At 53.9% G+C, this 26,842-nt stretch overlaps 1 protein-coding gene across 4 annotated transcripts in view; it reads left to right on the top strand.

Moving 5' to 3' along the window:
• Window positions 1-26,842, top strand: part of AGAP3 (ArfGAP with GTPase domain, ankyrin repeat and PH domain 3) — a 148,405-nt gene that overhangs the window by 56,197 nt on the left and 65,366 nt on the right. For all 4 annotated transcript variants that reach the window (XM_055708248.1, XM_055708249.1, XM_055708247.1 and 1 more), the window contains exons 3-8: window positions 6,251-6,338; window positions 6,533-6,618; window positions 6,950-7,091; window positions 9,360-9,494; window positions 16,612-16,739; window positions 26,173-26,328. In XM_055708248.1, coding sequence (XP_055564223.1) covers window positions 6,251-6,338; window positions 6,533-6,618; window positions 6,950-7,091; window positions 9,360-9,494; window positions 16,612-16,739; window positions 26,173-26,328 — 735 coding nt within the window. The remainder of the gene's footprint in view (window positions 1-6,250; window positions 6,339-6,532; window positions 6,619-6,949; window positions 7,092-9,359; window positions 9,495-16,611; window positions 16,740-26,172; window positions 26,329-26,842) is intronic.

Below are 26,842 nucleotides of genomic sequence, written 5' to 3'. Positions count from 1 at the left end.
GTGCTGGGGTAATGCTAGAAGGGACATCGGGGCAGGCAGGACGCTGCAGGCGCTTCCAAGTGTCTGCTGGCTGTTGTCAGGGACCTCGGCAATCTGTTCCACCACACCACTCTTCTCGCACTCTCCATGGCAGCCCTTAATTCCCTTGGAAGACTGTTGGCACATCTCCCCTTCAGCCCATTCAAGATTATTTTTTTCAGTCTTACTCTGAGAAATAAGCCATTTTGTAAAACATAGCAGCACCGTACTGCCACTCTTTTTCTTATGTGCAGTTAAGTAAAAATCGTAACAAACTTTGAATATTCATTTATTAGTTTAGCTACTTAAATGTGTCTCTGTTCAAAAATATTCTTGCAGCTATTTTATATGTTGCCTTCTGATATTTTAACATCCTGTAGGCTACAAAACAGTGCTGCAAGCTAAACAGACCTAAAGCTTTTAGTTCTTCCTCAATTAGCACAATCCTTTTCCCATGTTTTCCGTGACCTCTGGGATCTCTGTTGCTGTGGGGTTTCACCTGGCCAATGCAGCTCTTCCTAAAATAAAAGCCTGGAGGCCTTTCAGAGTCCTGGTTCAGTCCTTGCTGGGCTGAAGCCCCTTCCGTCGTGTCTCTGGGGTTAGGCTGCAGTAGCCGATGGTGGTGGGGGACCCTGTGCCTGGGCAAGCAGACCCCTGGGCGGTGGGGTGATCGTTCGGGACTTTGTCTTTCTGCAGCTGCGAAGGGTCTGCTGCTCCAGCCTGGGGCTGGGGTGATGGTCAGCCAGAGGGGTGAGGAAGGCCAGGCGGGTCCTGAGCTCTCAGGTGGGTCTGTTCTGCACACACTGCCACAGCTCTGGCCACCAGTGCTTCTCTTCCTCGGCTCCCATCTCACCGCTCTAGCAGTGTGGCTGTCCCTGTTTGTCACAGGGTCCAGCTCTTCTTGTCAGGGCTCTGCAGACAGGTTGGTCTTTGCGGAAGCGTCCCAAGTTACCACAGAGTTAACGGTGGTGCAGAAGGGGTCCCCATGTGGACCTGGGGTCTGTATGGGATTCACTAAATAAATGGCTTGAGACTTGGCAACAAGTGTCCCCAGGCTTTGCTCCCTTTCAGTTTTCCAGCAACCCTCTCCTCGATTCCCACCTCAGCTTCACTGGCCCCATTCTCCACAGCACGCTCGGCACAGGGAGGTGCTCCTGGTGGAGCAAGGTCTTGCCTGCACAGCTGGCACGAGGCTTGGCAGCAGTGTCGGCTGCAGAAGTGGCTTCCACAGCAGAGCTGCCCAGTCATTGGTCCTGCATGTGTGATGCTTCACCAAATGTACTGTGTGCCCCTGTGACAAATGTGTCTGAAACAAAATGACCTCGTAGTGCAGGGCAAATGCAGGGTCTTTTGATAAAAGCCAGAGTGTACGTACTGTTGGTGGAGAGGCTTGCACGAAGTACCTGCCCTGTCTCTGATCTGCCAGTCATTGTCCCCAAGGGAGACCTACAATGAGCCTGTGAACCAAGATTCACAGTGTGTGGAAAACCACAGACTCGTTGGGGGCTTCTTTTTCATGGCACAGAAAGCTTTGACCGCAGCCCACATCCCTCTGCCTTCAATGGGAAGGAGCCATTGCCTTTACTTCCTCTGCTGGAGGTAAGGGTCTTGCCACTTTCTTCCCTGCTCACGTTCCCGCTTGCGACACACGTGGTCAGTGCACTTTCTCTAAGATGTTTTAGAAGCTTGATGTGATTAAGTTACATTCAGCAATTCTTCCCACCTCAATTTTATCCCGTAGCTTTCTCCATCTGCTGGAGGCTGTGCCTAGAAGAGGCAGTGGTCCTGTGGGCAGGCACAAATGAGGGCCCTTGGCAGGGACTCATCCCCTAGACCTGGTGCTGGGCGGCACCAGCCGTTCAGTGGCCAGCACAGGGGCCGGCTGCCTGCCCTCATCACCCTGCCTGTCTCGGTACAGAGGTTTCCATGGTGCCTACACCATGTTTTACTTCAATTTGCTACCTCTCAAGGGTTTTGTTCTTCCAGACTGTCAGCTCTGTTTGAGCTTGTTCAATACACGAGATGCACTTGAGGATAAGACAATGCAGAAGTTGGTTTCAGCAAGGTGTAAGTCAGGATTTTGGTTATAAGCAGAGTGTAAATGCAACCTCCATCCAAGTTTGAGAGAGTGAAATATTGTTGGTGTGTTCAGTCCCTGGTGTGGCATGGAGTCCTAGCTGCTGGGTGGCCTTGGGGAGCCTCCCTGTTTTGCAGAGGTTGCCCCGGGGCTGCAGCTGGCCTGGGTACTGAGCTGGGCCTTGAGCTGCCTGCTCTGTGCAGTGCTCGCCACGGTTTCTTCCCTGACTCCAGTTTGTATCCTAGGCTGTTCACGCTGCTGTCCCAGTGTAGCTGGGGGAAAGGGGTGTTGCCTTCCTTCATGACACGGGTATGGCGTTTGTGCAGCCCGTGTGTCTCCGCAGATCACTTGGCTCTGGGAGCATGCATGTGTTACCTCTGAGGTTTGCAGTCTGGTACATGTTCCCATCTGTCTGAACGCGCTGTGTGTGTGATCTGTAATTACTATAGTGGGTGACAGACCTGGCAGCAATGTGTTCGGCCTGGGCATGCCCGTGGGAGCACGTTGACCTGCACTTCCTAGTCCCAGGCTCCTGGCACCTTGGTTCTGCCACTTGCTGGCTCTGTGCAGTATGGCCATGGGAGGTGTGGGCAAGCCAGGCAATTCCGTGCCCCCGGCGCACAGTCTGCTGCTGGCCAAATGTCCACCGGAGCGTCTTTGCCTCTCACCGGGAGCGTGCAGGCAGTCTAGGGCAGGGCCCGGGGCAGCGGGAGCTTTCAAGCACTGGCTGAAAGCTAGAGAACCTGGGCTGGGGGTGACACACTCACCAAACTCATCCCTTTGCCTGGAAAAGGTTGGCCATAAACTTCTCTTTGATGGCAAGAGGCAGTGTTGATGTTCCCAGTCACTGCTCTCTCCTCACCCCCTGCTTCTTTCGGCGCTGGTGTGGCTGTGTGTGTGGCTGTACTGCAGACCTGCTCCGGCAACTGAGCAGCTTTGAAAGTAGCGCTGCGAACACGTGTGGGGCCAGACCAACTCTTCACTCCTTTTGCCTGGCAGCGGCACAAAGCGCATGGGTGGTGTGGCCGGGGCTGCAGTGGGAGGTGGGTGCCAGGGGCAGGCTTGGGTGCGGTGGGACAGTCCCTGCAGGCAGGCCAGCTGGAGCAGAGCACTGGGCTGCTGCAGTTAGGTGGCTCCTGGCAGCGTGGTATGTCTGCCCTGTGCCATAGCTTGCCACCTGGGTGCCACCACACATGGGTCATGTCTGCGAGACTTGTCCCTGAGTACCATGATAGGGAGAAGATCTTGGTGAGCAGGGAAGAGCCGGTGGCCAGAGCTGAAATCATCATGGTCCATGCTTGGGCATCGTGAGGAAGCCTTACCAGAGTGTGGTATTGGGCTCTGGAGGACCTGCCCCGAGCCAGGGGATGCCTGGGGCCAGCTGCCCCCTTCCCCAGCCCTAGGAGCATGGGAGCAGGCTCAGCCCGAGGCAACAGGATGGGCAGGGGGAGCAGCCCGAGCCCCAACACAGGGCTTGGGTCTCTTGGGGCGGCGTGTCCCTGGCCAGGCTGGGTCTGCGCTGAGTGTGCCGCAGGTTTCGTTCCTGGTGCTTGGAGGGGCTGGGCTCAGCAGGCTGTGGATGGGGCGAAGGCAGAGCATGTGGCACCTGCTGGGGAAGGAGCTGCTTCTCACTCAGCTGCATGGGCTCTCCCCTGGGTCGGCCGGCAGTGCCATGTCACGTTTCCAGGAGTTGGACTCACTGGAACCTGGGAGGAAGGTTCTTCTGTGACAGTAGATGAGTGGAGAGCTCTGACACCACCGTGCCTTGTGCTGGCTTCCCATACCCAAGTGACACTTGGAGACACGTGATGGGACTTCGAATTTTGATTTTGTCTTTCGTGTGTAATGGTATGTGCTGTTTTCACAGATGCTGTTACCTGTTCAGTGTTCTGTGCCTGCTTGAAATTTTCATCATAAAGATACTGTATTTCTGCCTGGGACTTCCTGTGCAGAAACACACCCACTGTGCACAGCTCCGTGGAGACTCCAGTGTTTCCAGCAAATGCGGGCCCTCCACCTGTGCCCAGTGAATCTCGTGGTCTGGTCCAGTGGTGGGTTGAGGAAGGATGCACAGAAAGCACTGCCGGATGCCTTTGTGTCACTGTGCATTTGCTGTGAAGCAGCCATGGACACGCAGGGGATGTTGGATTTTCCAGAAGCACAACAGCCCCATTTGGAGATTTGCACAGGGATGTCTCTAGTGGCTTCTGTCTGGTAGATGTACCAGATGTCTTAAATCCCACTGAAACAGCAAGTCCCTACAGTCCATGCTAACTGGTCTTGGGGCCAGAAGGAGGATGTCTGCACAGGCATCTGCGTGGATGGTATGGGGAACAACAACAAGAAGAAGTCTGTTCCAGTCATGTGTTCGCTGGGGCAGAGTGAACCTTCAGTAGAGGAGAAACCCCCAGGCTCCAGGTTGCGCAGGACAGTGTGGGCTGGTGCTCGGAACGGCAGTGTTGGTGTGCTGGACACCCACCCACAGAATGTCTCTGTAGGAGCACTGCCAGTGTGGTTTAGACACAGGAGGAGGTGTAGAGTGCCCTAAAGCAGGAGTCAGTTATGTGCCAGAAGCTCTGTGGCAAGGTCAGACTATCCAAAGCCAAAGGTAGTTTAGATGCTTTTTGGGAAGCTGTGTGGAAAAGGAGCAGGAGCCTGCTTCACCCAGGTACGGCAAACCGTGGCCCTGGCTCGGCCAGGACGGCTCCCTGGGCTCTGCATATCAAACGGCTGGTAGGAGCTTGCCTGCCTGCTTCACCGGCAAGGGTTTTGAGGTGCACAGGCCTGTGTAAAAGTGAGTTAGGAACGTCTTTTATGGCTCTTGGATGAGAGCGTCTCTCCACAGGCCTGGGGCATAAGGAGGAGGTAGAAGAGTATGCTGTGGGTGAAGGGCACCTCTGCATCACCCCAGCATTTCCACTCCAGCTCCATCAGAGCAACGCTGCAGCTGAGGCTAGAGGAGTGCAAGGCGGGATGGTTGGTAACACAAGAGCCTATCCCACAAGCTGTGTTGTCCCTGCGGATGTGGGGAATAGCTGTGGATATACGCTGACCAGTTGGAGCTAGGTTTTTTGCAAGGATGGCAGAAGATGTGCCTTTACCCCAGGACTGCTCTCCCATCAGCAGGCAGGGCCACTTGCAAGCACTGGAGGCTCTTTTGCTGGGAAAATTCCGACGTCAGGAAGAACTGGGTCAGGGGTCCTCAAACTTTTTAAACAGGGGGCCGGTGCGTGGATGAAGTGGCAGGAAGTCATCTGTGGCTGCTTGGTTTCCCCCCCCACCCCCCGGGGGGGGGGGGGGGGGGCAGGGGGGTTCTGTAAATACCGGGGGCCAGATTGAGGACCCTGGGGGGCCGTATCTGGCCCGTGGGCTGTAGTTTGAGAACCCCTGAACTGGGTCTTCTGGCTGACCCATTCAGAGACAGCTGCATTCATTTGGTAGCAAATCTGTGGGATGATCCAGACTGACAGACCCCCAGCTTAGTGTGTTTCAACCCAGTTAAAAATTAGTGCTAGGTGTCTTTATTTTTCAACTCGGTTAAAAATTGGTGCAAGATGTCCTTCTGTGTTGGCAGCCCAGCCAGCTCTGCCAGGAAGTGTGCACCCTGCTACAGCAGCCGTGCCGCCGCAGCAAGGAGCAAGTGCTGTGCCTTGCTGCTGGTGTTAGCAGCAGCAGCTGTACCAAACGCATGGCCAGTCTCTGCTCTCGTTCTTCTTCTGGCAGGTATTGTCAAGAGCTGTAACACCCCAAAATTTGGGATGTGTGAGCTGGGAGGAGAAGGTTTTTCCTTCTGTGGAAATGACTGTGGCTTGGGAGGGCAGGTGTCCCCCTGAGGAGCAGGAGAGCTGTGGGAAGAGCTAGCGCAGTGCTGATGAGGCTGCGCCCGTTTGGGAGAGGATGAGGGTCCTCACCCCTCTCTGGGAAGCTGCACCCAGTACCTGCTGCTTTCTGCCCAGCTGAGACCAGTTAATGTCCCCAGGCTGCACACCAAGTACTGGGCTGGATTATGTCATCCCCTCTGTCCTCTTGGGAGCACCTCTGCCCATTGTCCACATGTGCCCAGGCACTGGTGATCTTGACTCACAGGGGGTGGCCTCGTGTAGAGGGAGACGTTCTGGGCACACAGGCAGTGGGTGACATGTGCCTCTGTTTCAGGGCATTGTGGGGAACCTGTCCAGCGGCAAGTCAGCCCTCGTGCACCGCTACCTGACCGGCACCTACGTGCAGGAGGAGTCTCCAGAGGGTAAGGTCTGGTTCCCAGGGCACCCGGGGGCTGGTCTGGGTCCTTGCTCCTTTCTCCACTCTAAAGATGACCCCTGTCTCTGCACCTCATCGGCCACTGCTGCAGGGCTCCCCAGCCTCCCCTGGCCTTCATTAAGGGTTTCCCCTCCTTGCTTCCCCCTGTCGCTTGACTTGCTGCTTTGCTCTTTTCCCAAGGTGGCAGATTTAAGAAGGAGATTGTAGTGGATGGTCAGAGTTACTTGCTGCTGATTCGAGATGAAGGGGGCCCCCCCGAACTCCAGGTAGGAGACCTGTGCTTCCTGCAGTCTCTTCCCACCCATCCTGCTGGTGGGATTGGAGGGCTCCTGGGGAGTGACCTACCCGGCTGCCTCTTGAGAGCTCGGTTGTGATAAAACATGACTCTGAGGCCCAAGGAGAGGCTACCTCTACGGTGGTGTCCCCAGGGCCTCCTTGCGGTGCCAGGGAGCTCGTGCCGCAGGGCCTGGGCACACACTTGGCTGAGCCCAGCCACAGCACCCCACTTGCCTGCTGTGTGGCTGCCCTTGCCACGGCTCTGGGCACAGGGCTTGGGGGTGCCTCTGCAGGCTGTAACGGGTGGCGTGTCTCCCTCAGTTTGCTGCCTGGGTCGATGCGGTGGTGTTTGTCTTCAGCCTGGAGGACGAGATCAGTTTCCAGACAGTGTACAACTACTACCTGCGGCTCTGCAGCTACCGGAACACAGCGGAGGTGCCGATGGTGCTGGTGGGCACACAGGGTGAGAGCAGGGCAGCCGGGCTTCCTCCCTACATCCTCCCTGCCTCAGCTGGGAGCACTGGTGAGGTGTCCATGCTGACAAGCGAGCATGGGGCACTAGCCCTGCCAGCGCATTGGGGAACACCAGTGTGTAAGCCATACGTGGGACCGAACGATGCTGGGGCCCCCGGAGTTGCTGAGTAATTCCTTCTCAGACCATCTTGGCTTCCCTGCAGAGAGCCGCCTTACTTCATGGAGCCACTTTCCTCTTTGAAATGTCCAAACCTCCTGGAATTGCCTGCCTTCCTCAATTCTGCCTGCAGCAGCTGGGTGCAGGCAGGAGCCAGGGCCTGGGTGTGGGAGGGTTTCTGCATTGGTAGGGCATGCTGCCCTGTGTCCTCTGGGGCAAGCTGCAGCCAACAAGGATGGGGGGGGGGGGCGGTGACTTGCTTTGAGCACCCTGAGAAGAGGCCTGAGCCATGGAGTACCATCTCCCCTGAGGTGCTGCCAGCACACGTGGATGGGGAGAAGTGCAGCAGCAACCCAGAACTGTCCTCCCCCTCATGTCCCCTGCAGGGCTGGGGCCTGGAGCCAGCTGGGACTGGGATGGAGACAATAAGGGAGCTGTCAGGAAACCACAGCTGAGGCTGCCGGTGGGCGCAGGCAGCAGAGACACGGTGCAGGCGTGCCTGGGCAAGGGGCTGCTGATGGAGAGGGGCTGCCCGGAGAGAGGGCAGCCCTGGAGCGGGATTGCTGCCTGGTGCAGCGTGGGTCGGAGGCAGCCTGGCTTCCAAAAGCCTTGCTGCGGGTGTCCAGGAGGCAAGGAGGGGCAGCAGTGAGGGCACTGCTTCTAGTGTCGGAGCTCTGCTCTTCCAGAATGGGTGTCCTTCCTGCTGGTAGTTGGTAACGCGTAGAGGATTGAGGATATGAGGAAAAAAATGTTTTGGCAAGACCCAGTTCCTAAGCAGTGTGACCCATTCCTGGCGAAGAAGGAACTCTGAGGCTGGGAAGAAAGAGGTGGTGACAGCGGGTGGGGAGTTGCAGGGGTGTCTGCTTTGGACCCCAGTTTAAGAGTAGAACAAAATTGTTAAACTTTGGATATTTAAAAATTGTGAAATTAATTGTAGGACTGAGTGATCTTGATTCAGGACTGGGCTGGGGTTGCAGGCATGTGCTTGTGGAGGCTCAGGAGTGGCAGAGGGGTTGGTGATCATTGTTGTTCCAGAATTAGACCCAGGTAAGGTTGCAGCCTTGGTATGGTCACACTAAGCAACCCACTGGAGAGTTCAAGGGGACTTCTTTACAGTGTGAGTCCCACAACTCCTTCAGCTCCTCCTGTCAGGGTTTATCTTCAGCCTCTGCTTGTCCCAGGCATAGAATCCCAGAATCCCAGAATGTTTTGGATAGGAAAGGACCCTAAAGACCACCCAGTCCCACCCCTGCCACAGGCAGGGACACCTTCCACTAGCTCAGGTCGCTCCAAGCCCCATCCAGCCTGGCCTTGTGAAGCAAATATTTTCTTCTGTGGTCAGTGCTCATCAGCATGTGTTAGCTCTAGAATTGCCAGTTATCCAAGCAGTGGGAGAGGAGTGACCAAAGAAACCATAACTGATGTAATGAGCCATTCACAGTTTCATTGTACTGCCTGTGTGTACTTAGATGTGCTTGGCTTCAGCTTTGAGACAAGCATATGCTACTGGCAGGATCAGCCAGGTAACTGGCATGTCTTCAAGGAATGGGATTCCTCTTGGGAAAGTAGTTTTTCCAAAACATGCAAGCACTGAGCAACCATCTGGGATACAAATTAAGCCTATTTTTTAGTGTTGTCCACCAAGGCCTCAACTGTGACTACATGCTAGCAGAGCTGTCTTTCCCAGCTAACTGAGGATGATTTCTCCCTTTTGATTCTATAACGTGTAGGGTATGGCCATGAGACCTAAAACAACTGAGACTGGCAAGTCCATTTTACTCTGCAACTGGGGCTGCTTTGCCTTGCCAGCCACACCTCCCACTGGTTTCTGCCCTCTGTCTTCAGAAACATTGGTGGCTGGACGGTTAGGAGAGTTAAATAAGGTTCATTTAGAAAAGGTTAATTTAACAAATCCATTTTTCTACAAATGTGGGACGTGATTATCTAAGGCATTTGTAAGAGAGGGGTTGTACTGTGAAGGTGGGTATATCTCGGTGCGTGAAGTGGGTGAGGGAGGGAGGCCAGGAGTGTGCCCTGGGAGCTGTGGCTAGATGGGACACAGGCACTTGCTTTTTAATCTCCTCTCCCTTTGGTTTCCAGATGCCATCAGCGCCACAAACCCCCGGGTCATTGATGATTCTCGGGCACGGAAGCTTTCCAACGATCTGAAGCGCTGCACGTATTACGAGACCTGTGCCACCTACGGACTGAATGTGGAGAGAGTCTTCCAGGATGGTAACTGCAGCCAGTGGAGGGTGTCCAGGCGAGGCGGGGCAGCAGTGCTGTCCCGCAGAGGGGGTTTACGCTAACTAGACTGCTGGTTCTCTCTCGCTGCCTAGACTGCCGGCTCTCGGTTAGAAGGGCATGCTGCCCTGAGGCCAAGGCGGTTAGGCATGCACTTGTGTGCAGTGCCTTGCTTTACACTCACAGACCTGGTCCAAGGAGTAGGATGTGCTTTTTGCATGGAATGATTCCTCTGTGTGTGGCATGTAGGTGAACTGCACACGGATGTGCATGAGGGTCCGCAGAGCAGGGCCAGGCAGCACCTTTCTACTGCCCTTCTTGTAGGGGCTGCAGGGGACAGTGGCATCCCGTGGTGGGCCCGTGCAGCCCAGCGGTCTGTATGACCCTGCAGAGGACGTGTGAGGCTGCAGAGAGGGTTTTGATTGCCTTTTGTGGAGGGCAGGAGGAAGCACAGCCGAACCTTTGGGTGCTAGGGGAGCAGCAACTGAATGGCCAGACAGGGCAGCTGTTCCTCATGGGAACGGTGTGTGGGGAGCATTTCTGCCTAGCTTTAGAGAGGGGTCTGCATGACAGGGATGCTGCAGCTGGGAGAGGGAGCCTGCACCATGTCCTGGGAGTTTGCATTCTGCTTAGATAAGCCAGGATCCTGACTGCACATATCCCTGTCCTCTTTCTCTACCTTGTCTTACAGAGTGCAGCAGAGGTTCTGCATTTAGTGTGCGAGAAAGGGTCTGTGTGGAGCTGAGTGGCTGGGCAGGACAGAGTTGCTCTTGGAAAGGAGAGCTGCTAATGTTTGCAAGTGGAACAAGTGCATGGAATAAAGTTTGGAAATCATATTTGATTTGGAAATCAGGCAGCAGGACTGCCTGAAGGCAAAAATGCAGCTTGGTTCATTGCAGCACAGCGTAATAGGCTGAGGGCACACCAGAGGACTGAGCCTGTCATTGGCTTCACGTGCTTCCTTCATCTGAGCTGGAGCTGGTGATCATCCTTCCCCTGCATAAGTCTGTGACCTTCCAGTAATCTCCTGCTGCAGGGCTGAGGATCAGTCACAGTGCTGCTTTTATGCAGGGGTATGTAGAGATGGTCCCCTCTTCTGCTGCTCTTCCGCCTCTTGGGACGGTGTGACAAGTCAGCCCAGAGAGCAACCTTTCAAACTGTCCTACCTGCGCCCTGGCAGGGAGCCCTCAGCACCCAGGAGCCTCTGCCTTGGTGTGGAGTTCTTGGGGACACAGGGGTGACTCTGTCAGGCAGGGTGCTTGTAAGTCTCCCCTTCTTCCTTCCTCCTCTTCGTGAGGAATGGAGGGAATGAACAGCTGGGAATAGTTGGGGACAGTGAATACTGCAGCAGAGCTCCAAGGGGAGGATCTACTAAACCAACTCAGAGGTTTGCAGAGCAAGTCTGGGGAGAGCAACAGTGGGTGGGCTGTGTGCGCATCTCATCCTGGCTTCTGAAATGTGTCTGGCCCTGTGTCAGCAATTCCGTTCAGGTTATTCCTTCAAATTCATTCTGTTGTGTCTGTCCCTTCCCTGGAGAATGGTAGTGAGCAATAGCAGCCGATGGGTTTGGGAAGGAGCTGGGGAAGGCACTGCAGGATTAGGTGCTGCTGTTTGTTAGGCTGCTTTTCAGCCTTTCTTGTATCAAGATGGAATGAATTGTCGCCTGGGGTTATTTTTTTTCTTTGTTGACCCTGGGAGCATAGACAGCACAACTTTTAAGTGGTGCAATGTGTGAGATGAAAGCTGTCATGTGAGTCTTGGGATTCAGCTTCTAGCACCATTGCTGCTTAGCAAGCTTGGTGGGAGACATTGAACGGCTGCTTGAAGGCTCAGGAGTGAGCACCTGCAAAGTGCTGTGCTTCATCTTTTGTCTGGACTTATTCACAGCCTGTATGTGTGGTCAGGAAGGAGGCAAGGGAGCAGGTTTGTCCACATAAGGAGCAGCCAGCGAGGCTGAGGAAATCCAGAAGACCCCAAGGACTGTGGTAATCAGAGACTATTAAATAAAACCGATGTCAGTCTGGGCAGATGCTGATGCTGTATGGAACAAGGAGCGTGGGCCGTCCTGCTGGGAGGGCTGGTGCTGGCCCCGGGTGGGGAAGCAGGGCAACACCGAGTGGAAGTCCAGATGGGTTCTTGCCTTCATACAGGGCAGCAGGAGGACCATTACCAGAGTGTTGTCAAACTCGAGTGTCAGCACTTCAAAAGGACACAGAAGAAACTGAGAAGACTTTTTTTTTTTTTTTTTTAAAAAAGCTACAAATATTAATCAAAGGCTGGAAAAAGTACCTGATAGTGAGACAGTGAAAGAGCTTATCCTTAAATCAGAAAGAAGATTGAAAGGTGACTTGATTACAGTGTAAGAGTAACTATGTACCTATCTGCATGGGGAGAAAATCAAGAGACACTAAGACTTTGCAGGCTGGCTGGGAGTTCATGCTAGAAGCCAAAGCCAGCTGAATTCAAATTTTGAAGTACCCTTGTTCTTTTTATTAGTAGCCCTTTCTTCATTAGCTGTTGGAAAAAATGCGTAGGAAAGTGCTGTGTTCTACATCTCTTGTACTGTCTCCAAATCTGGACCAAATCCCTTTGTGGAAGAGGCTCGCTGCATGCCCAGGTGACTGGTGCAGTATAGGCTGGGCGAAGTTTAGAGGCTGGCAGTATACATAGGTCAGCCCTTGTACCAGCCTGAGAGATCCTTCTGGCCTTTGAGTCTGTGCACACAAGAGCCATCTGTGTTGCTGCGGTTCCCTGGGCCATGCCATGTTTCCTGCAGTAGGCCTGCCTCTGAATGCCATGCTGTGCTGCATGCCTGCCAGTGCAGTTTTGCCATTGTCAGTGCCATTATGCAGTGTGCTGCTCAGAGCTGTGGAGAAAGCAGTGTGATAACTGGGAGGTGCAAATGGAGCAGAGGGATCTGCCGTTTCACAGGAGATGTGGAGTAAATCCCAGGTATTCAGTGCTCTCACCTGCCTGCTCAACTGCAGGACCATGCAGATGCTCCTGAGCACAGCTGTGGGAGGGACAGAATGAGGCAGGGGGTGCTGGCAAGGAGCTGAGGAGAGCTGAGCCCAATGGGTTGGCCCCCGACATCGCTGGCATCTGAGAACTAATCAGGGACTTCCCAGGATCCCGTTTCAGATAACACTGAGTTGATGGGATGAGGTGTTTTCGCAGCAGGTAAGCGGCTTTTCCCAACGAGCACTGCTGTGTGCTGATGCACCAGTGTACGATCTGCTGGAGTGCTGCAGTCATGGGCTGTGTGAGGAGCTTGCCTCGTGTGGCGATCCAGTTACCAGGCAGAACTCATCTTTATGTGGTTTCTCCAACACAAGTTACTTGGCCCAGGTTGTGGTAGACCTGTCCTTTGCAGGCAGGGGAAGATGTTGACTTTCCACAGCAGAAACAGGAAGACTTCTCTAAGCGGTGGTCTTTGCTTTCATTGCTAAGGTTTGCTTGCTTGTCCATGCTGTGCCGAGCGTATGCTGCACCTCTGTTCGCAGAGACCCTTTCCGTGCCAGTGGCTCATCTAACAACAAGCAGTCACTGACCATTTTGGACAGCAGGTGAATGTCGTGCTGGTCTAGCATGACAGCTTGAGGGAGTGACCATCCTACCTCTCGGTAGTCAGTTGAAGTCTGAGGCTAGCGCTCTTCCTCTGCAAATGCCCCCCAGTCTGCACGTGCTGCTGCTGAGCCCGAGAGAAACTCCAAGAAGGAGAACCTCAGATCTCCACATTCACCGACTGTTCAGAGGTTCCCCACGAACTGGGTGGCCCCAGCTGTGGTGATGCCCTCCTTCCTGCTCAGGCAGGTGCAGCAGAGAACCTCCTTCCATGCCCCGCACAGCTCCTGGGTGTTTGGTCTAAGTTTTGGGTTGTGTCATGCTGGGATCTAGATCAGGTACGTTACGTTATAGTGTGTAACTGTCATTGTGTTGAATCTTTTGGAGCAGCAGAAGCTTTGTCCAGGCAGTCAGGCTTCTGAGGGTTGCTGTGAGAAGGATGCATGGCTTGTGGAAAAGGGGCAGCTGTCCCCTTGCTGGTTTCTCATGTGCAGCCTGGCAAAAGTCCCCCTGGAAATCTGTTCGCTGTGTGGGAATGACACTTCTCTCATCCTTTCCAAGTTGCTTCCAGCACCAGATGTTGTCACAGTTACTGCTTCTGTGAAAAGGTGGGACAACCTGCCTGTGGCTTTAGATCCTGTGAGGAGATGACCCTGCAGGTGCAGGCTAAGTGACACGGGCTGGGCAGTGCCGCAGTGCCTGGTGCCTCTCAGAACGCCAGCGGGGTGAGCCTGCCCTGAGGGTTGGGTCAGCGTGGTCCCCTCGCTCACAGCAGAGCTCCTGGTGAGGTGGGAGGCTGCTACGGAACGTGCCTTTTGACTTCTTGGCTCTGGATAGGTACAGTTAAAGAGCTTCCTTCTCAGAATTGCCTTCAGAGAGCTCCTGTATGCAGAAGTCTCCTAGAGTTTAGAGGATGTCAGGACAACAGCAAGAAGCTGTCGGTGTGTGGGTGCCTTAGCTCTTGGCCTTTACCTTAAGAATATTTCTGTACCAAACGAAGGTTAGAAAGCAAATTGTCTATAGAGCCCTTCGGCAGTGATTTATCTTGGTGCTGTTCCTGAAGAGGAAGAATGGGCCAGGTCCGGTGCTGGAAGGGCACAGGAGGGACAGCAGCCGGGCTGCCTGCTGCTGTGGGTGCCTTCTCTAGCTTCAGCTCCTCAGCAAGCCCACGGTGAGTGGCCCTCTCCTCCCACTGGCCCCGAGCATCAGTGAGGACAGCCAGCGGTGCGAGGCAGCTTCCTCCTGTCACCTGCCAGAACCTGCTGCTGCCATGCTGGTAGCATCGCTGCTCTCCATCGCTCCCCTGAGCCGCAGGGCTGCAGGCCTGGACTTCAGCTAGAAAGCCCAGGGTGGTTCTGGCTCTCCTGTCTGGGCAGGATTTGGGTTTCTGCACCCTGAGCAGGACAACGGCATCCTGCCTTATGTTCTGGAGCAGGTTGGTTTATTCCTGGCTGTTAGGGTGATAGACAGCATTTCCGTGTCTTCCAGCCCAGTGAGTGATGCTTCTGAGGAAGGTTTTGGCAGGAGCATTTCAATGGAGAGGCCAAGGGTTTTGTGCACAGGAGGGTGTGCAAGGCCCTGCAACTCCATAAGGTGCTACCCCACCCTGAGGTGTTTTTTGTAGTGTCCCTGGTACATTGCTGGGGACCTTCACATGCACCTTTTCTCTGTCCGGGTGCTCCTCCCAGAGCTTGACCGGTCCTGGCAGTGCCTGTAGAGGGATTTCTCCAAAACGTCTAGGACAGGGTGCTTTGTTTTGCTATAAAATACTGTGTGATGCTTAAGTGCTAACAGCAGCAGCACCATGTGTATCTGGACAGAGGTTCTGCACACAGGGCAGGGCTTGTTGGTTGTACATCAGACAGCTGCCTGTAGCAACCAAAGGAAGTGTGATAAACAACCAATCCAAGAGACTGGCTTAAGGGATCATAGAATCCTGGAATGGTTTGGGTTGGAAGGGATCTTAAAGATCATCTAGTTCCAACCCTGCTGCCATGGGCAGGGACACCTTTCACTAGATCAGGTTGCTCAAAGCCCCATGAGATTGGAGTGATAGAAATTGTCCTTGCAAAAGTCTGGCTGATGTTCCAGAAGTGGAAGAACCTCTGCCTGGCAAGCAGAATCAGGAAGGATGCCTCAGTTAAGGGTTGGTGAGATTTTATCATCACCAGTGAGGTCTTGCTGGACTCATGATTAATTCTGTTACCACTAATGGTACAGGGTGAGTGACAAGGCAGAGCCTCTGCCAGGTGTTGTGCCCAGGACAACAACTGCTGAGGAGTTTTTCTCAACTTCCTTGGGTCCCTGGGGTGCCTGAGCCCGCAGTGTGCCTGGCCAGTGTTTGAAGGAGAGATGGTTCCCACAGCGAACAGTGGATGAAGCTGGCCAGAGGAGAGGATGGAGGGGAGGAGAGCAGGGAAAACCAGCCAGTTAATACTGTCTGTTGGGTGGGTGTAGGAGGGGTTCCTGCTATTTACGGGACTAATATTTGTCTTGGGAGTCTGGAGAGGCTCACGGCTTTGTCAGATGAGCAAGTAGCCATGGCCCAATAGGCCGCCATCTGTCTCTGTAGGGACATGGCACTGCAGCTGTGAGGTGGCAGGATTTTGCAGTTGCTGTCAGCATCTGACTTTTGCAGATGGGTTCAGTCTCACCACATGTGGTGCAGTATCCTTTACCTCTCTGGAAAGGAGTGTGGCAGCTCCTTTATTGCAAGGGTGCACGATATGAGGCGCACTGGGCTGGACGTGTGACATTGCCAGTGCCTTCAGTCATGTTCATCTGAAAGGTCCTTCCTTCTCTGAGGGTGGATACCTGGCCAGTGTGCAAGAGAAAACGAGGACTGGTGATGCGTTGTTCTGAATTCCCCAACAGCCCAGCTTGTTTGCTGTTACACTCTTTGGTCAAGATGTTTCTTTCCAGAAAAGGTAGGAGACTGGGAAGGTTGAAATGCAATTTTGGGCTGTTGGCATCAGACAGCATGGTCACAGGAACTGGGAAATTTGTTCCTCACGTTAGTTTTTCAAACATTTGGAGACTGTAAAGGGTCACAAGGGCCTGGACTGATGGAGGTGGCATTGCCCAAGCTGTTCAGTTTGGTAACTGGCTCCTGTAGCTGCTGTGAGGGGGTGACCAAGACAGGACGCTGGCTGCCCAGGGATTCTTCTGCAGCAGCCCAGGGCTCTGGGTGGCTCCTTGGTGCCCGCATGAAGTCGCTGCTCTGTGTAAGACCCGAGAGAGTGGGTGGTCTCTGGGGACTCAGCATGACTGGCATGGGAAGCCCGCACTGCTGCCTGCTGGAACGTCCATGGGCAAAGGCTGTCCCGTGCAGCTGGGTTGCCCAGTGGTGGCCGGCAATGGGGGTTGCGAGGCTGGGTGTGCTGCAGAGATCCTCCCTGCTGATACTGGGCAGTGCAGCTTGCACCCCAGGGTGTTGGCATCGGGCGGAGGAAGGGTTTGGGTCTCACTGAAGCCCTCAAGAAATCTGTGTGTGGAGAAAGTTGCTTTCTGGACTCTGACCCTGTCCCCTTCTCCCTTCTTCCAGTGGCTCAGAAGGTGGTGGCTCTGCGGAAGAAACAGCAGCTTTCCATTGGCCCCTGCAAGTCCCTGCCCAATTCACCCAGCCATTCATCTGTCTCTGCGGCCTCCATTCCTTCTGTTCACATCAACCAGGTGGGAAACGGGACCGGGGAAAGCTGGGGACTCCACATGCTTCTCTGCACCCCCTCAATTCACTCAATACACAGCACGTTTAGGCTGGCCTTAGACTTGTGGCTAGAGCCCTGGAGCTTTTGGGAAGAGCAGAGCCGTGGTCACCCTGGCACTTCTGTCTGTAGCCCAGAGCAGCCTGATGTTTGCCCTGAGGTCAAGTTTCGTGTCTAAACCACAGAGTCTGGCTCACGATCTCCAAAGATTGTGGCATGCTTCTAGAGACTCAGTGGCAGAGCCGTGAGCAGCCCACAGGGAAGCTGCAGGGCAGGGCAGGTCCGTGGGAGGGGTCTCGGTCTGGCTGCCCTGGCCAGGCAGGCAAGCCTGGGTGGTCACAGCTGCCCACCAGCCTGCTGCCCCCGGAGGTGGGAAGCTGATGGTCTCCCATGCATGTATGGGTGGGCTTCTTAGGAGGTGTATTTGTGGAGGGGCAAATTCAGTAGTGAATTGAAGCGGTAGCACAGAGAAGGAGGTTCTCCTCCCCTTGGCTAGATGAAGGGCTCGGTGCTGTTCTTCTGGCATGGTGTTATCTTGACAGGGACTGCCAAGGTCTCTGTGCTGGGAGGATGGTGAAACCAGAGGTGTTTGTTCCGTGGCTCTGGAGGAGCAGAACTGATGCAGGGGAGGCAGGTCAGAAACCAAAGCAAGCAGCCATGGTGAGTGGCTCGGTGAAGCAGACTCTTTGGGCAGCTGCCTGTTTGCATTAGGCTTTGCTGCATGTTTCCAGCACCCACATAAGTGCTGAGCTGGCGCTCTGATGAGGACAGGGAGGTCCTGGGCTCTGCTGCTTCTCTGGGGCAGTCAAGCCAACAGATTCCAGCTCTGAAGCAACCAGCGTATGAAATCACAGGGTCTGTAGCAGGGACTTTGGGAAATCTGTCTGTCTGGCACAGTGCTGTCAGGCTGAGGAACAGCAAGTGTAGCAGCTGGGTTTATGGAAGATGGGATACAGCATAGCTGGAGTAGTTGTGAGCCCCTCGACTGCCTCAGCAGTGAGCAGCACTTGAAGCGGTCTTTTTTCTCAAAGACTGTAGCTAAGGATTCAGAGGAGCGTGTAAAACTGAAGAAAATGCAAAGCAAGTTTAGCAAAATAAATTCTGCTGGACTGACAGTTTTTTTCATAAGGAGATGGGCTTTGAACCTTCAGGTGTATCTGAGCCTCTCAGCCCTGGGAGGGCTTCCAGTAAACCACGACTGGGGAGATTGTTCTGTACACACCTGAGTAGTGTCCGCAGCCACTGGCTGGACCCCTAGATAAAGAATTTTTAAATACCCATGTGAAGTTAATACCTGAGCGTATAGGCTGCTAAAGCTGGACTGCGAGTAGGTGCGTACAGGTTTTTGCTGACACCTGTGCCACCTTCCTGGTGCTCCAGGTCACCAGGGCCCTAGCAAGTTCAGATGAAGTCTCTGTGTGCATGCAAATAAGCTGAGCCCTGCTGACAGCCAGAGCTGCCTGATGAAGTACTATGTAGTTTTCTGATCAGCGCTTGCTTGTGTCCAGCGAGCTTGAGATACAAGCAGAGTGAGCACAGCTGCTTGCAAAACATACACAGCCGTTCCATGCCCTGCAGTATGTCTGCATGTCAGTGCTTTCGGGGAAGTTTAATCGGAGGCATCCAAGGTGGAGAGCAAAGTCCAGGGAAGATGCAGATTTGAGTGTATCTGGTAATTTGAGGATTTTATTAGCAGGCAAATTGTAAACAGTCAGAGGCTGGCTGGGGAGGAGAGGCAGTCTGTGCTGAAAGGGGGAGCAGGGTGGAAGATGGCCTAGAGCAGCATTCCCCAGGGAGGAGCTGAACACTTGCTTAGTATTTTCTTCAGTGTTCGAAGTATGAGAAGAATAGCAAATACGTACTAATGGCACTTGCTCTGCTGGGCAGTGTGTTTGTGGTAAAGCTAAAAATGTGTGAGGGGTGTGGGGATACCAGACCCCTCAGGCTGATTGCAGTTGCTCATGTAAGTATGTGTTGAAATGGGTGTAGAAACAGCAAAAAGCAGGTGGGAGGGAAAAGAGACCCTAACACAAGAGGAAGTTAAGCACCTGGCTTGTTTAGCCAAGGAGAGTGAAGGCTGAAATGGACCAAACCTGATGTGTAATACACAGCTGTGAAAGGAAATAACTTTTTAAGAAAAGAAAATGCTAGAATAAAAGGAATGGATTTAAGACTGGCCTTGGGGAAGCAACATTTGGGCATCAGAAGAGGTTTCTAACTGCATGTCATGAGCTTTGTTAGAGGTTTTTGCTCAGAAACCTCCTTTCCTTCCTGCAGAGTACCTTTCAGCCCAGTTTGCAGATGCGGTCTGTGTAGAGGTGAATGCTGGCTCCTTGGGTCTTGAGACAGGACCTTTACTCTCAGTACCTTGCTGCCTCCTGGGGCTTTGCCGGAGGGACCTGAGTAGTTCTGGTGGGAAACGAGAGCTGTTAAAGGGAAGTAACGCAGCATGCAGCTAAAAGGGAATTGCAGCTAACTGTGAGGCCTTTCCAAGCAAGAAATATTGATTGATTGCTTGTGTTGTAGAGGTGTCAGCAGTAATGATAGGCCATGTCCTTCTGGAGCTTCCTCCCTCTGTCCTCCCTCCCTGGTGTGTGCTCTGTGCCTGTCTGACGCTGTGTGTCCCCTGCACTTGGCAAACCTGGACGCTGCAGTGGGGATCAAAGTTAATTCCCATTCCCTGGGCCTTCTGTGGCTCAACAACAAATGCTTTCAGTTCCCAGTGACCTGCTGCAGTAATCTTTGCTGTGGTGTTTACACACCCCTCTTCCATTACAAAACCACTTCTCTTAAAAATAGAATATGAAGTAATGCAACTGGTAAGTGATGGTAAAATGCTGTGGAGCATTTCCCCATTCTTGCTTGGGCTCAGGAATGAGGTTCTGGAACTGCTTCCTGCTGTCCTCAGGGAAAATCCAGCTGGCTTTAAGAAACAGAAGTTCACTGGTTGCTGATGTTTCTGACATGGACCTGGGCAGAGCAACCCACGCACTCTGGTGCATATGGGCTTGCCGCCTGGGTGGGAGGATGCACATCCAATACTGAGCACATTGACCAGGCAGGTAGTACAGCAGGGATGCAAAAGAGCCCGGAATTGCCGCTCAGGAGTGCGCTGTGATGGTGGTGACACGCTGAGGGGTATGGCCTCCAGCAGGAGCTGGAGCAGCTGTCCCTAACACAGGAGGGAGCAGGGTGCAGACAGCTCTGAGCCCGGCCAGGCACTGCTCTCCGGGTCTGGACTGCAGAAGTGCCGGCGCCTCTCGTCGGACTGGGTGATAGTGGCCTGGCTCCTGGGAGGTGTCCTCTGCTCCTGGCACTGCGCTACCCCCTGGGGCTCTGGGAGGAGATGGACAGGCTGTACACGGTCTGGAGGGACGAAGGAGAGAGTGACAAGTTCTTTGCACGGTAGTGCCCTGTTCTGTCTTTTTCCACCTGAGGGTATGGGGCTCTTGCCAAGGTTTTTTACTTGCCTTTGTGAGTAAGAGAGCAGGAGCTGGCACAGGGAAAAGGATCTCAAGGAAGGGCTTGGGAACACAGGGTTTAACATGAAGATGAGATGGAAAGAAGCCAGACAAAGAGTTAAAGAGCTTTTGTTTGCCTTGTTCCGCAGCTAGGTATTGGCGTAAGCAGGCAGGACACACGAACTGGGACAGAAGGGTCTCTTTCTTCTTGGTACCGCTTGTGGGAGCAGTGGGACTGGCATTTGTATCTGGAGTGCTTGGGCAGGAGGAGCCCCTGGGAGCCTGTGCGCTGCTCTGTCCTCCTGGGGCCTGATTTTGGGTGTCGAGAGCTGCTGCCCGCAGCTGCTGGCTGTGTGTGGTGGCAGCGTTGCTCTGTTCCTTCCAGGCCGTTACGGCATCTTGGGCAGCATTTTGCTCCCCTTAGCAGGCTGCCTTTCTGAGGGCTGTTAGCAACAGCGTACCCTTCCCCCTGGAAGGGGAAGTTAATAAACAGTATGCCCTTCCCATCTTGTCTTCTGCCAGTAGCTATGGTTGAGGTCTGCTTCCCTTCATAGCTCTGTGCCTGCAGAGGTGATGGTGCCATCTGAGATGGGAGGGATGTCCTGCTCATTGCCTGCTCTCCTGGCCCGTGCAGGCAGGGACAGCTCAGTCTTCTGGAGCTGTCAGTGAAGAAGGCACTTGTCTCCTGGAAATGGGAGCAAAGGGACCCTGCAAAGGATTGCTTAGGGGAGGCAGGAGCTGGGAGCCAGCCCTGCCTCTCATCCCAGTCCTGGGGACATCTGTTCTGGAAGTAGTTTGGTGCTACTAGTTGAGCCAAATTAAGATTTTTGGAAATGACCACTGCTTGTCTGGTCTCCTGACAATCTGGCCAGTCCACTGCGATTACTGGGAGAGGAGAGACTCCAGAGGACCTTGGTGATTTTGTCACCTGTCAGAGGACTTTATTGTCCTGGCAGGAGGTGGTGGCCAGTTTCTGAACCTTCATGATTGTGCCAGGTTCCCAGGTTGGCAGGGCTCTGGAACAGCGGTGCTGCATGAGGTGTTTTGGTGTCCTTGCACAGTGGATGATCCTCTTTGTGATACAGTTCTTGGACCAGTCAAAGGCCTTGGTTTCATTTCTGTCTTTGGAATTGTTGAGGTTTTTTGCTTGTATTCCATAGCAGTGCCTGGTGCCTCAGGGGTCACTGCTTCCACCAAGGTGGAGAGGAAGGGAGCTGTAGTAGCTGGTCAGCTGTGGTCAGGGTTTTCCACCAGCACTGTTGGGTGTGCCAGTCATGCTCGTCAGGTCTGTGACCCTGAGTACCGTGTTCAGCACCTCCCTGGTCCTCTGGCATGGCCGAAGCCAGGGCCAGCCCCAGGAGTCCTGCACGCTTCCTCAGGGTTGCCACGTCTGCGGCTCAGGGATGCCACATCTGTCCCTCAGGCCTTCCCAGCAGCTTGTGGGATGCAGATCTGCACTTGTTTGAACAGGCACCTGGACCCTGCAGCTCCCACAGGGAGCTTTTGCTTGCCTACTGGTTCGGACTCTCCCCTCCTGTGTCCTGCCCACACCCATCACTGGGCGAGCAGGTTGGATGGGTTTGGGAGCCCCATTCCTTGGCTTGGCCTCGACTTCCACCCTGCTGCCTTCTGGCAGCTGCCTGTCCCTTGCCTGCAGGGCGTGGGTGGGAGTTTCTCAGGCCAGTGGGTGCTTGCAGTACTTGCAGAGCTATTCCACCTGATTTCCTTACCGTTGTTACCCCTTTCTCTGTCTTTCTTCAGGGAGCCTGAGATGCCTTTAGGAATACCCCAGGCTGTGGGATGAGTCACCATTGCCTCTTTGCTGTGGGATTGAAATTTGCCTTTCTGCCAGGGAACTGGTTCCCAGCAGCTGGCAGGAGGTAACACAGGCACCCTGTGCCAAGCCCCGCCGTGCTGCCTGGATGCCCGGGCATGCCTGGCCCTGCTCAGCTGCCCTCCTGGTGTGGGCTGGCCCAGTGTCACGGCTTGACTCTGATGGCCTTGGTCTGTGGGCCTGCACTGGCTCTTCGGTGACACTGGGAAGTGCATTTGCTGAGACTTTAGTAAGAGAGTGGATGAAAGAGGTGAAAAGTTAAAGTTTGCAAGTGAAATGAAACACAAGCTGCAGCTCACCTGTGCTTGGTAACAAGCGCTTCCCTGCCTGTCACAGCACGTTTCAGCAGGGTTCAGTCAGCATGTGTGCCTCGGCAGGTGAAGCAATGGGTGTTTGCATTTCCTCATGGAAGCCTGTGTTCTGTAGCCTGCTCAGCTTGCTGTGCCCTCCACAGTCTGTACACTTCTCTGGCTTCTTCCGCTGAGTTGGTGGCTGATGTTTGTTTGTACTCTTCCGTTCAGAGCCCTTCCCATATTTCACTCCATGTTCTGCCTTATGCCTTTTTATACCGAGAGTTGCTGCATCTTAACTTCAGCTGAGTTCTTCCCTGCTTAGACACCCTATGGCACTGTCAGTATTCTTTGAAGTTCATGATGTTCACCCGTTACACACTAACGGGAAGGATTTGTCCTGCACGTGTGATTTTTCAGCTTCTGCTGTGTTCTTATTCAGTAGCAACCATAGGTCGTTGTTCAGGTACATCAGCAAAGTAGCTGCCAGGAGCAAAAATACAGTATTTGCCCAGACCTGTCATCTTATCAGGGTTCTCCCACATCCCTGCAATTTGTTCTGGGTGCCTGGATCACTCCTGAATTCTTGGAGCAGTCTGCTTCAGTTGAGCAGTGTGGTGGCTCAGGAGTGCTTGTGTAGCCAGAGGCTGTACTGCTGTCTGCCTTTGGGGGAATTTCTCCCCTGCCCCCAAACTCACAGGTGGCACCAGACCTCACATTTCCCTCTGTAGCTTGGTGCAAGGCATCCTTCAGCCCCAGTACCTTTCCTGAGGTTTGGGTGTCTGCAGTGTCCTTTGTCACTCAAGAAAGACAAGAACTTTGTCTTGTCTCCATCACTAGGCAAGCTTATGGGCTAAGGAAAATTATTCTGGCCAGGCAAAAACTATAAACAAGGTTACAGGGAGTATGTAAAATATAAACCACAATTTAGCAAGATTTCCTTCTAGGAGCTTTAGTGTCCATCAGCTAACATCCATAGGGTTTGTCCCAGCTGCTATGTCAGGAGCTCAACCTCTACAGCCTCTTCTGAACTGAATCCTTCCCACAGTTGTAGCTTCTTAAATGTGCTGACAGGGTGACTGGAATGTGCAGAGCTTAGCGAGGAGACTACCTCAGAGTGGTTTCTGGACTCCTGGCAGCCTTAGCTGGCTCACCTTCCTGGGTAGCAGGTTCTCTCTGTTGCAGCACCGGCCATTTCTTCTCTCCCTTCAAATCCTTTTCTTTTTTTGGCATGGTTCACACATTATACATTAATTAAATGCTGATTCTACGTGCATTGTTATGGCTGATGTTAAACTTGAGCTGCCTCAGCAAATTCTTTTTGACTTTGTAGCCCGAGCTTTCTCCATCTATTCCTTCATCACAGCATTTGCAGAACACTTCTTCATGCAGTGTTGAATCCATGGTTTGCAGGTTCTCTCTCTGTTAAGGATTCAGAAATCACTGGCAGGGTGGCACGTTGCTTTGCTTCTCCATGTCCCTGGTGGTCCCCCCTTCCCGGGGACATGGTAGCAGGACTCCCTTTCATTGCAGGGTTCGTCAGCTGGACAGCCTGCAGGGAAGCTCCCTGGCAACGTTTGCTTCTGCGGTCGGAACGCCCAGCCTCTTTTCACGCATGGAGTGGTACAAGTAGACCAGTTTCCCACTCATTCTGCATTTCTGGGCAGCAGAAGCTTTCCTGTCTCTAGACAGGCTTGGGACAGCCGGAGTCCTATACTGGCAGGGAGGCTGCCTGCTCTCGGTAAGGCTTTCCTGAAAGCCACGGAGCAGCCTTGGGGCCTCCAGCTCCTGGGCTGGTGCCATGCATGCTGCCAGGCGGGTGGCAGGCAGGAGCTCAGCCTGATGGGTCCCTTTCAGCACGAGGCTCCCTCTCCCCATGAGCAGTCAGCAGAGCTGGGCAGGCTGCGGAGAATCTGTCGCTTGGGCTGCCTTGGCTCCAGCGTGATGTTAGGGTCTTCCAGACCCACCTGGAAGTGGTGGCCTTCAGGGCAGCGTGCCTTCCCACAGGCTTCACCTCCCTGCTGTGAAAGGATGTTTTCACCATGCTGCAGGCAGGCTGCTCCGGAGCTGCTTGGAGCCTGGGGTGGCCCTGGCAAGTCGGGCCACTGTAACTTCCCAGAAGCAGCTGCCAGCTCCCTGAATGCAGCTGTGAAGGAGGCAATCTCAGAGTCCTTCCAGAGCAGGGTTTCCCTGTGGCACACCTTGCTGCCCGCAGTCAGAAGTCCCTTGCTCCACTTCAGAGAGGAAGAAGTTGCCTTGCTCTATTTCAATGGCTCTCTTCTAGGACAAGTTATCTTTCATGCCTTTTCTCCCATTTCTCTCGTCAAAGATGAGGCAGTCCATAGCTTGAGTGAACATTGCACCCTTTCTAGGAGACTGGGCTGTGGATCACGGCCACTGCTCCACCTCTTTCATGCTTCTTAATGTTTCTTAACTGCTTGTCTCAGAATAAGGCTCGGATCCCATCGGGCACAGCCTGCGCACGCGGGTATTTTCTCACTGAGCACCTCTGGCAGATCTGCATCCTGCATCTGCTTGCACTTTCTGCTGTAAGCAGTAGGTGGGAGTGGAGGAAGTCCCGTGGCCCTCGGATGCTGCTGCTCTGTGAGCATGTGAGCTGGGAGGAGGTGGGCTGCTCTCTGCAAGGGGTGCTGGAGCTCTCCTAGCCATCTAGGGGCAGCTTTTTCAATGTATTTTTTAAATACTGTTCAAAGATCAGCAGAACTGCCAAAGAAAGCACAGGCTGCCACGTGCCTTTTCATAGTAAGTTGTCCTGGGCTGCAGATCTGAAATGCTTTTGTGCAGGTGTTGCTCCTTGGGACCTCTTGTAAGCTCATTTCCAGGTCATCGCCTGCAGAGCTTGCGTGAGCAGAATGGGAGTGAGCAGCCTACTTGTCTGAAAGAAATGCACTGCGGAGGTGGTTGCACAAATGGCACAGTTAGATTTTCCCCTCTCCCTGAAGTTGAGCGAGTTGCTAGTGAAGACACGGTGTGTTGTCCCATGTGTTCCCAGGCATGGGCCACTGCAGCCAAGGCCACGGTGGTCCACAGCCATGAGAGGTGTGTACCACCCTTGAGGGTATTATCCTTGCTTTATATAGTACCCGTGAGGGTATTATCCTTGCTTGGATAAACCTCAAAACCAGCAGGAGAGATATGTTTTACATAGAGCATGAGTTTAGCTTGTGGCACCCTGTCCTGGAAAGGTGAAGGCTTGAGTCACAGGGTCACACATCCTCGTTCGTATTGTAGCTGTCATTGTGAGACAGGGAAGGGACCAAGTGGGACTGTGAGCCAGGCAGACTCTGGGCTGCCTCACAGCTCCATGTCTGATGGCCTCTGTAGAGAGTAGGGTTCTCCCCAGCAGACTGTCTGAGGCATAGCTACACAGGTCCTGTGTTCTGGAGAGGAAGTATCCCCAGCTATGCCCCCTCGAGAAGAAAGGCTGCTGTTCAGGGCTGCGTGGTTGATTGCTGCCTTCCGCACCTTTGCTCCAGACCTTTGTCTGGAAGGGCTTCTGTGTCTGCTGGCCAACAGCCAGCAGTCAGGTCTCTTGTCTGTTTGCTGCTCTTCACTGTTGATTTCAGAATTTTAACGTTTTACCAGTGGAAAAAATAGAGCAGAAAGAAGGGAAATGGCTTTCCCAAGGTCCCCTGTTGGGCAGGAGCCATGCATGGCGTAGGATGTTTCCCCTATCCCAGTCCTATGCTGCACTTCCTTGCCCTGTGTGCAGGGCTGCAAAGGCAGAAGGTGTTTCCGCAGTCGTGCCCCCGGGCAGCTGTCTGCCTCTGACTGCCCTGTCTCGTTCTGCCCTAGGCCACCAATGGTGGAGGAGCCTTCAGCGATTACTCCTCCTCTGTGCCCTCCACACCTAGCATCAGCCAGCGGGAGCTGCGGATTGAGACCATCGCTGCCTCCAACACCCCTACCCCCATCCGCAAGCAGTCAAAGCGGCGCTCCAACATATTCACGGTAAGTGGCACTGGGGTCGGAGGAACTTTGGGATGAGTTTTCTGAGGGTCAGGCAAGGAGAGGGGAAGGGAGCTGGTTCGTAGGGGTCTCGCCCCACAGGCTTTTTTGCACTGGTCTCTAGGTGAACCTTGCTGTGCTGGCCAGGGAGGGGCGGGTGGCTGGGGGCACAGAGCGAGTGTGTGGAGGGGTCTCCCTGCAGCAGTGTGTGTGTGCAGCAGGGAGGGAGGGAGCCTTCTGCGTGTGTAGGGCCCGTGGTGCTGAGAGCAGCTTCTGGTGTGCATGGGGGAGCGCCTGAGAGCAAGCCATTCCTTGCACACGTAGGAGTGTGCATGGGGTATGCTCGTGTGTGTGTCTCTATAGTGTGTGTGTGCGAGCATGAGTAGAACTCCTTGAGCTTTACCGGGGAGAGCTGCACTTTGTGCATGCACAGCACCAGTGACCTCTGCTGTACCTCTCCTTGGGGCCATGTACCCTGAGCGTGGCATGAAGCCCCTGGTGACTGGGCCTCCTCTTT

This window comes from Falco cherrug, chromosome 4, assembly GCF_023634085.1.
Source record: "Falco cherrug isolate bFalChe1 chromosome 4, bFalChe1.pri, whole genome shotgun sequence".
Taxonomy (NCBI): domain Eukaryota; kingdom Metazoa; phylum Chordata; class Aves; order Falconiformes; family Falconidae; genus Falco; species Falco cherrug.
This window is presented reverse-complemented; position numbering and strand designations above follow the sequence as displayed.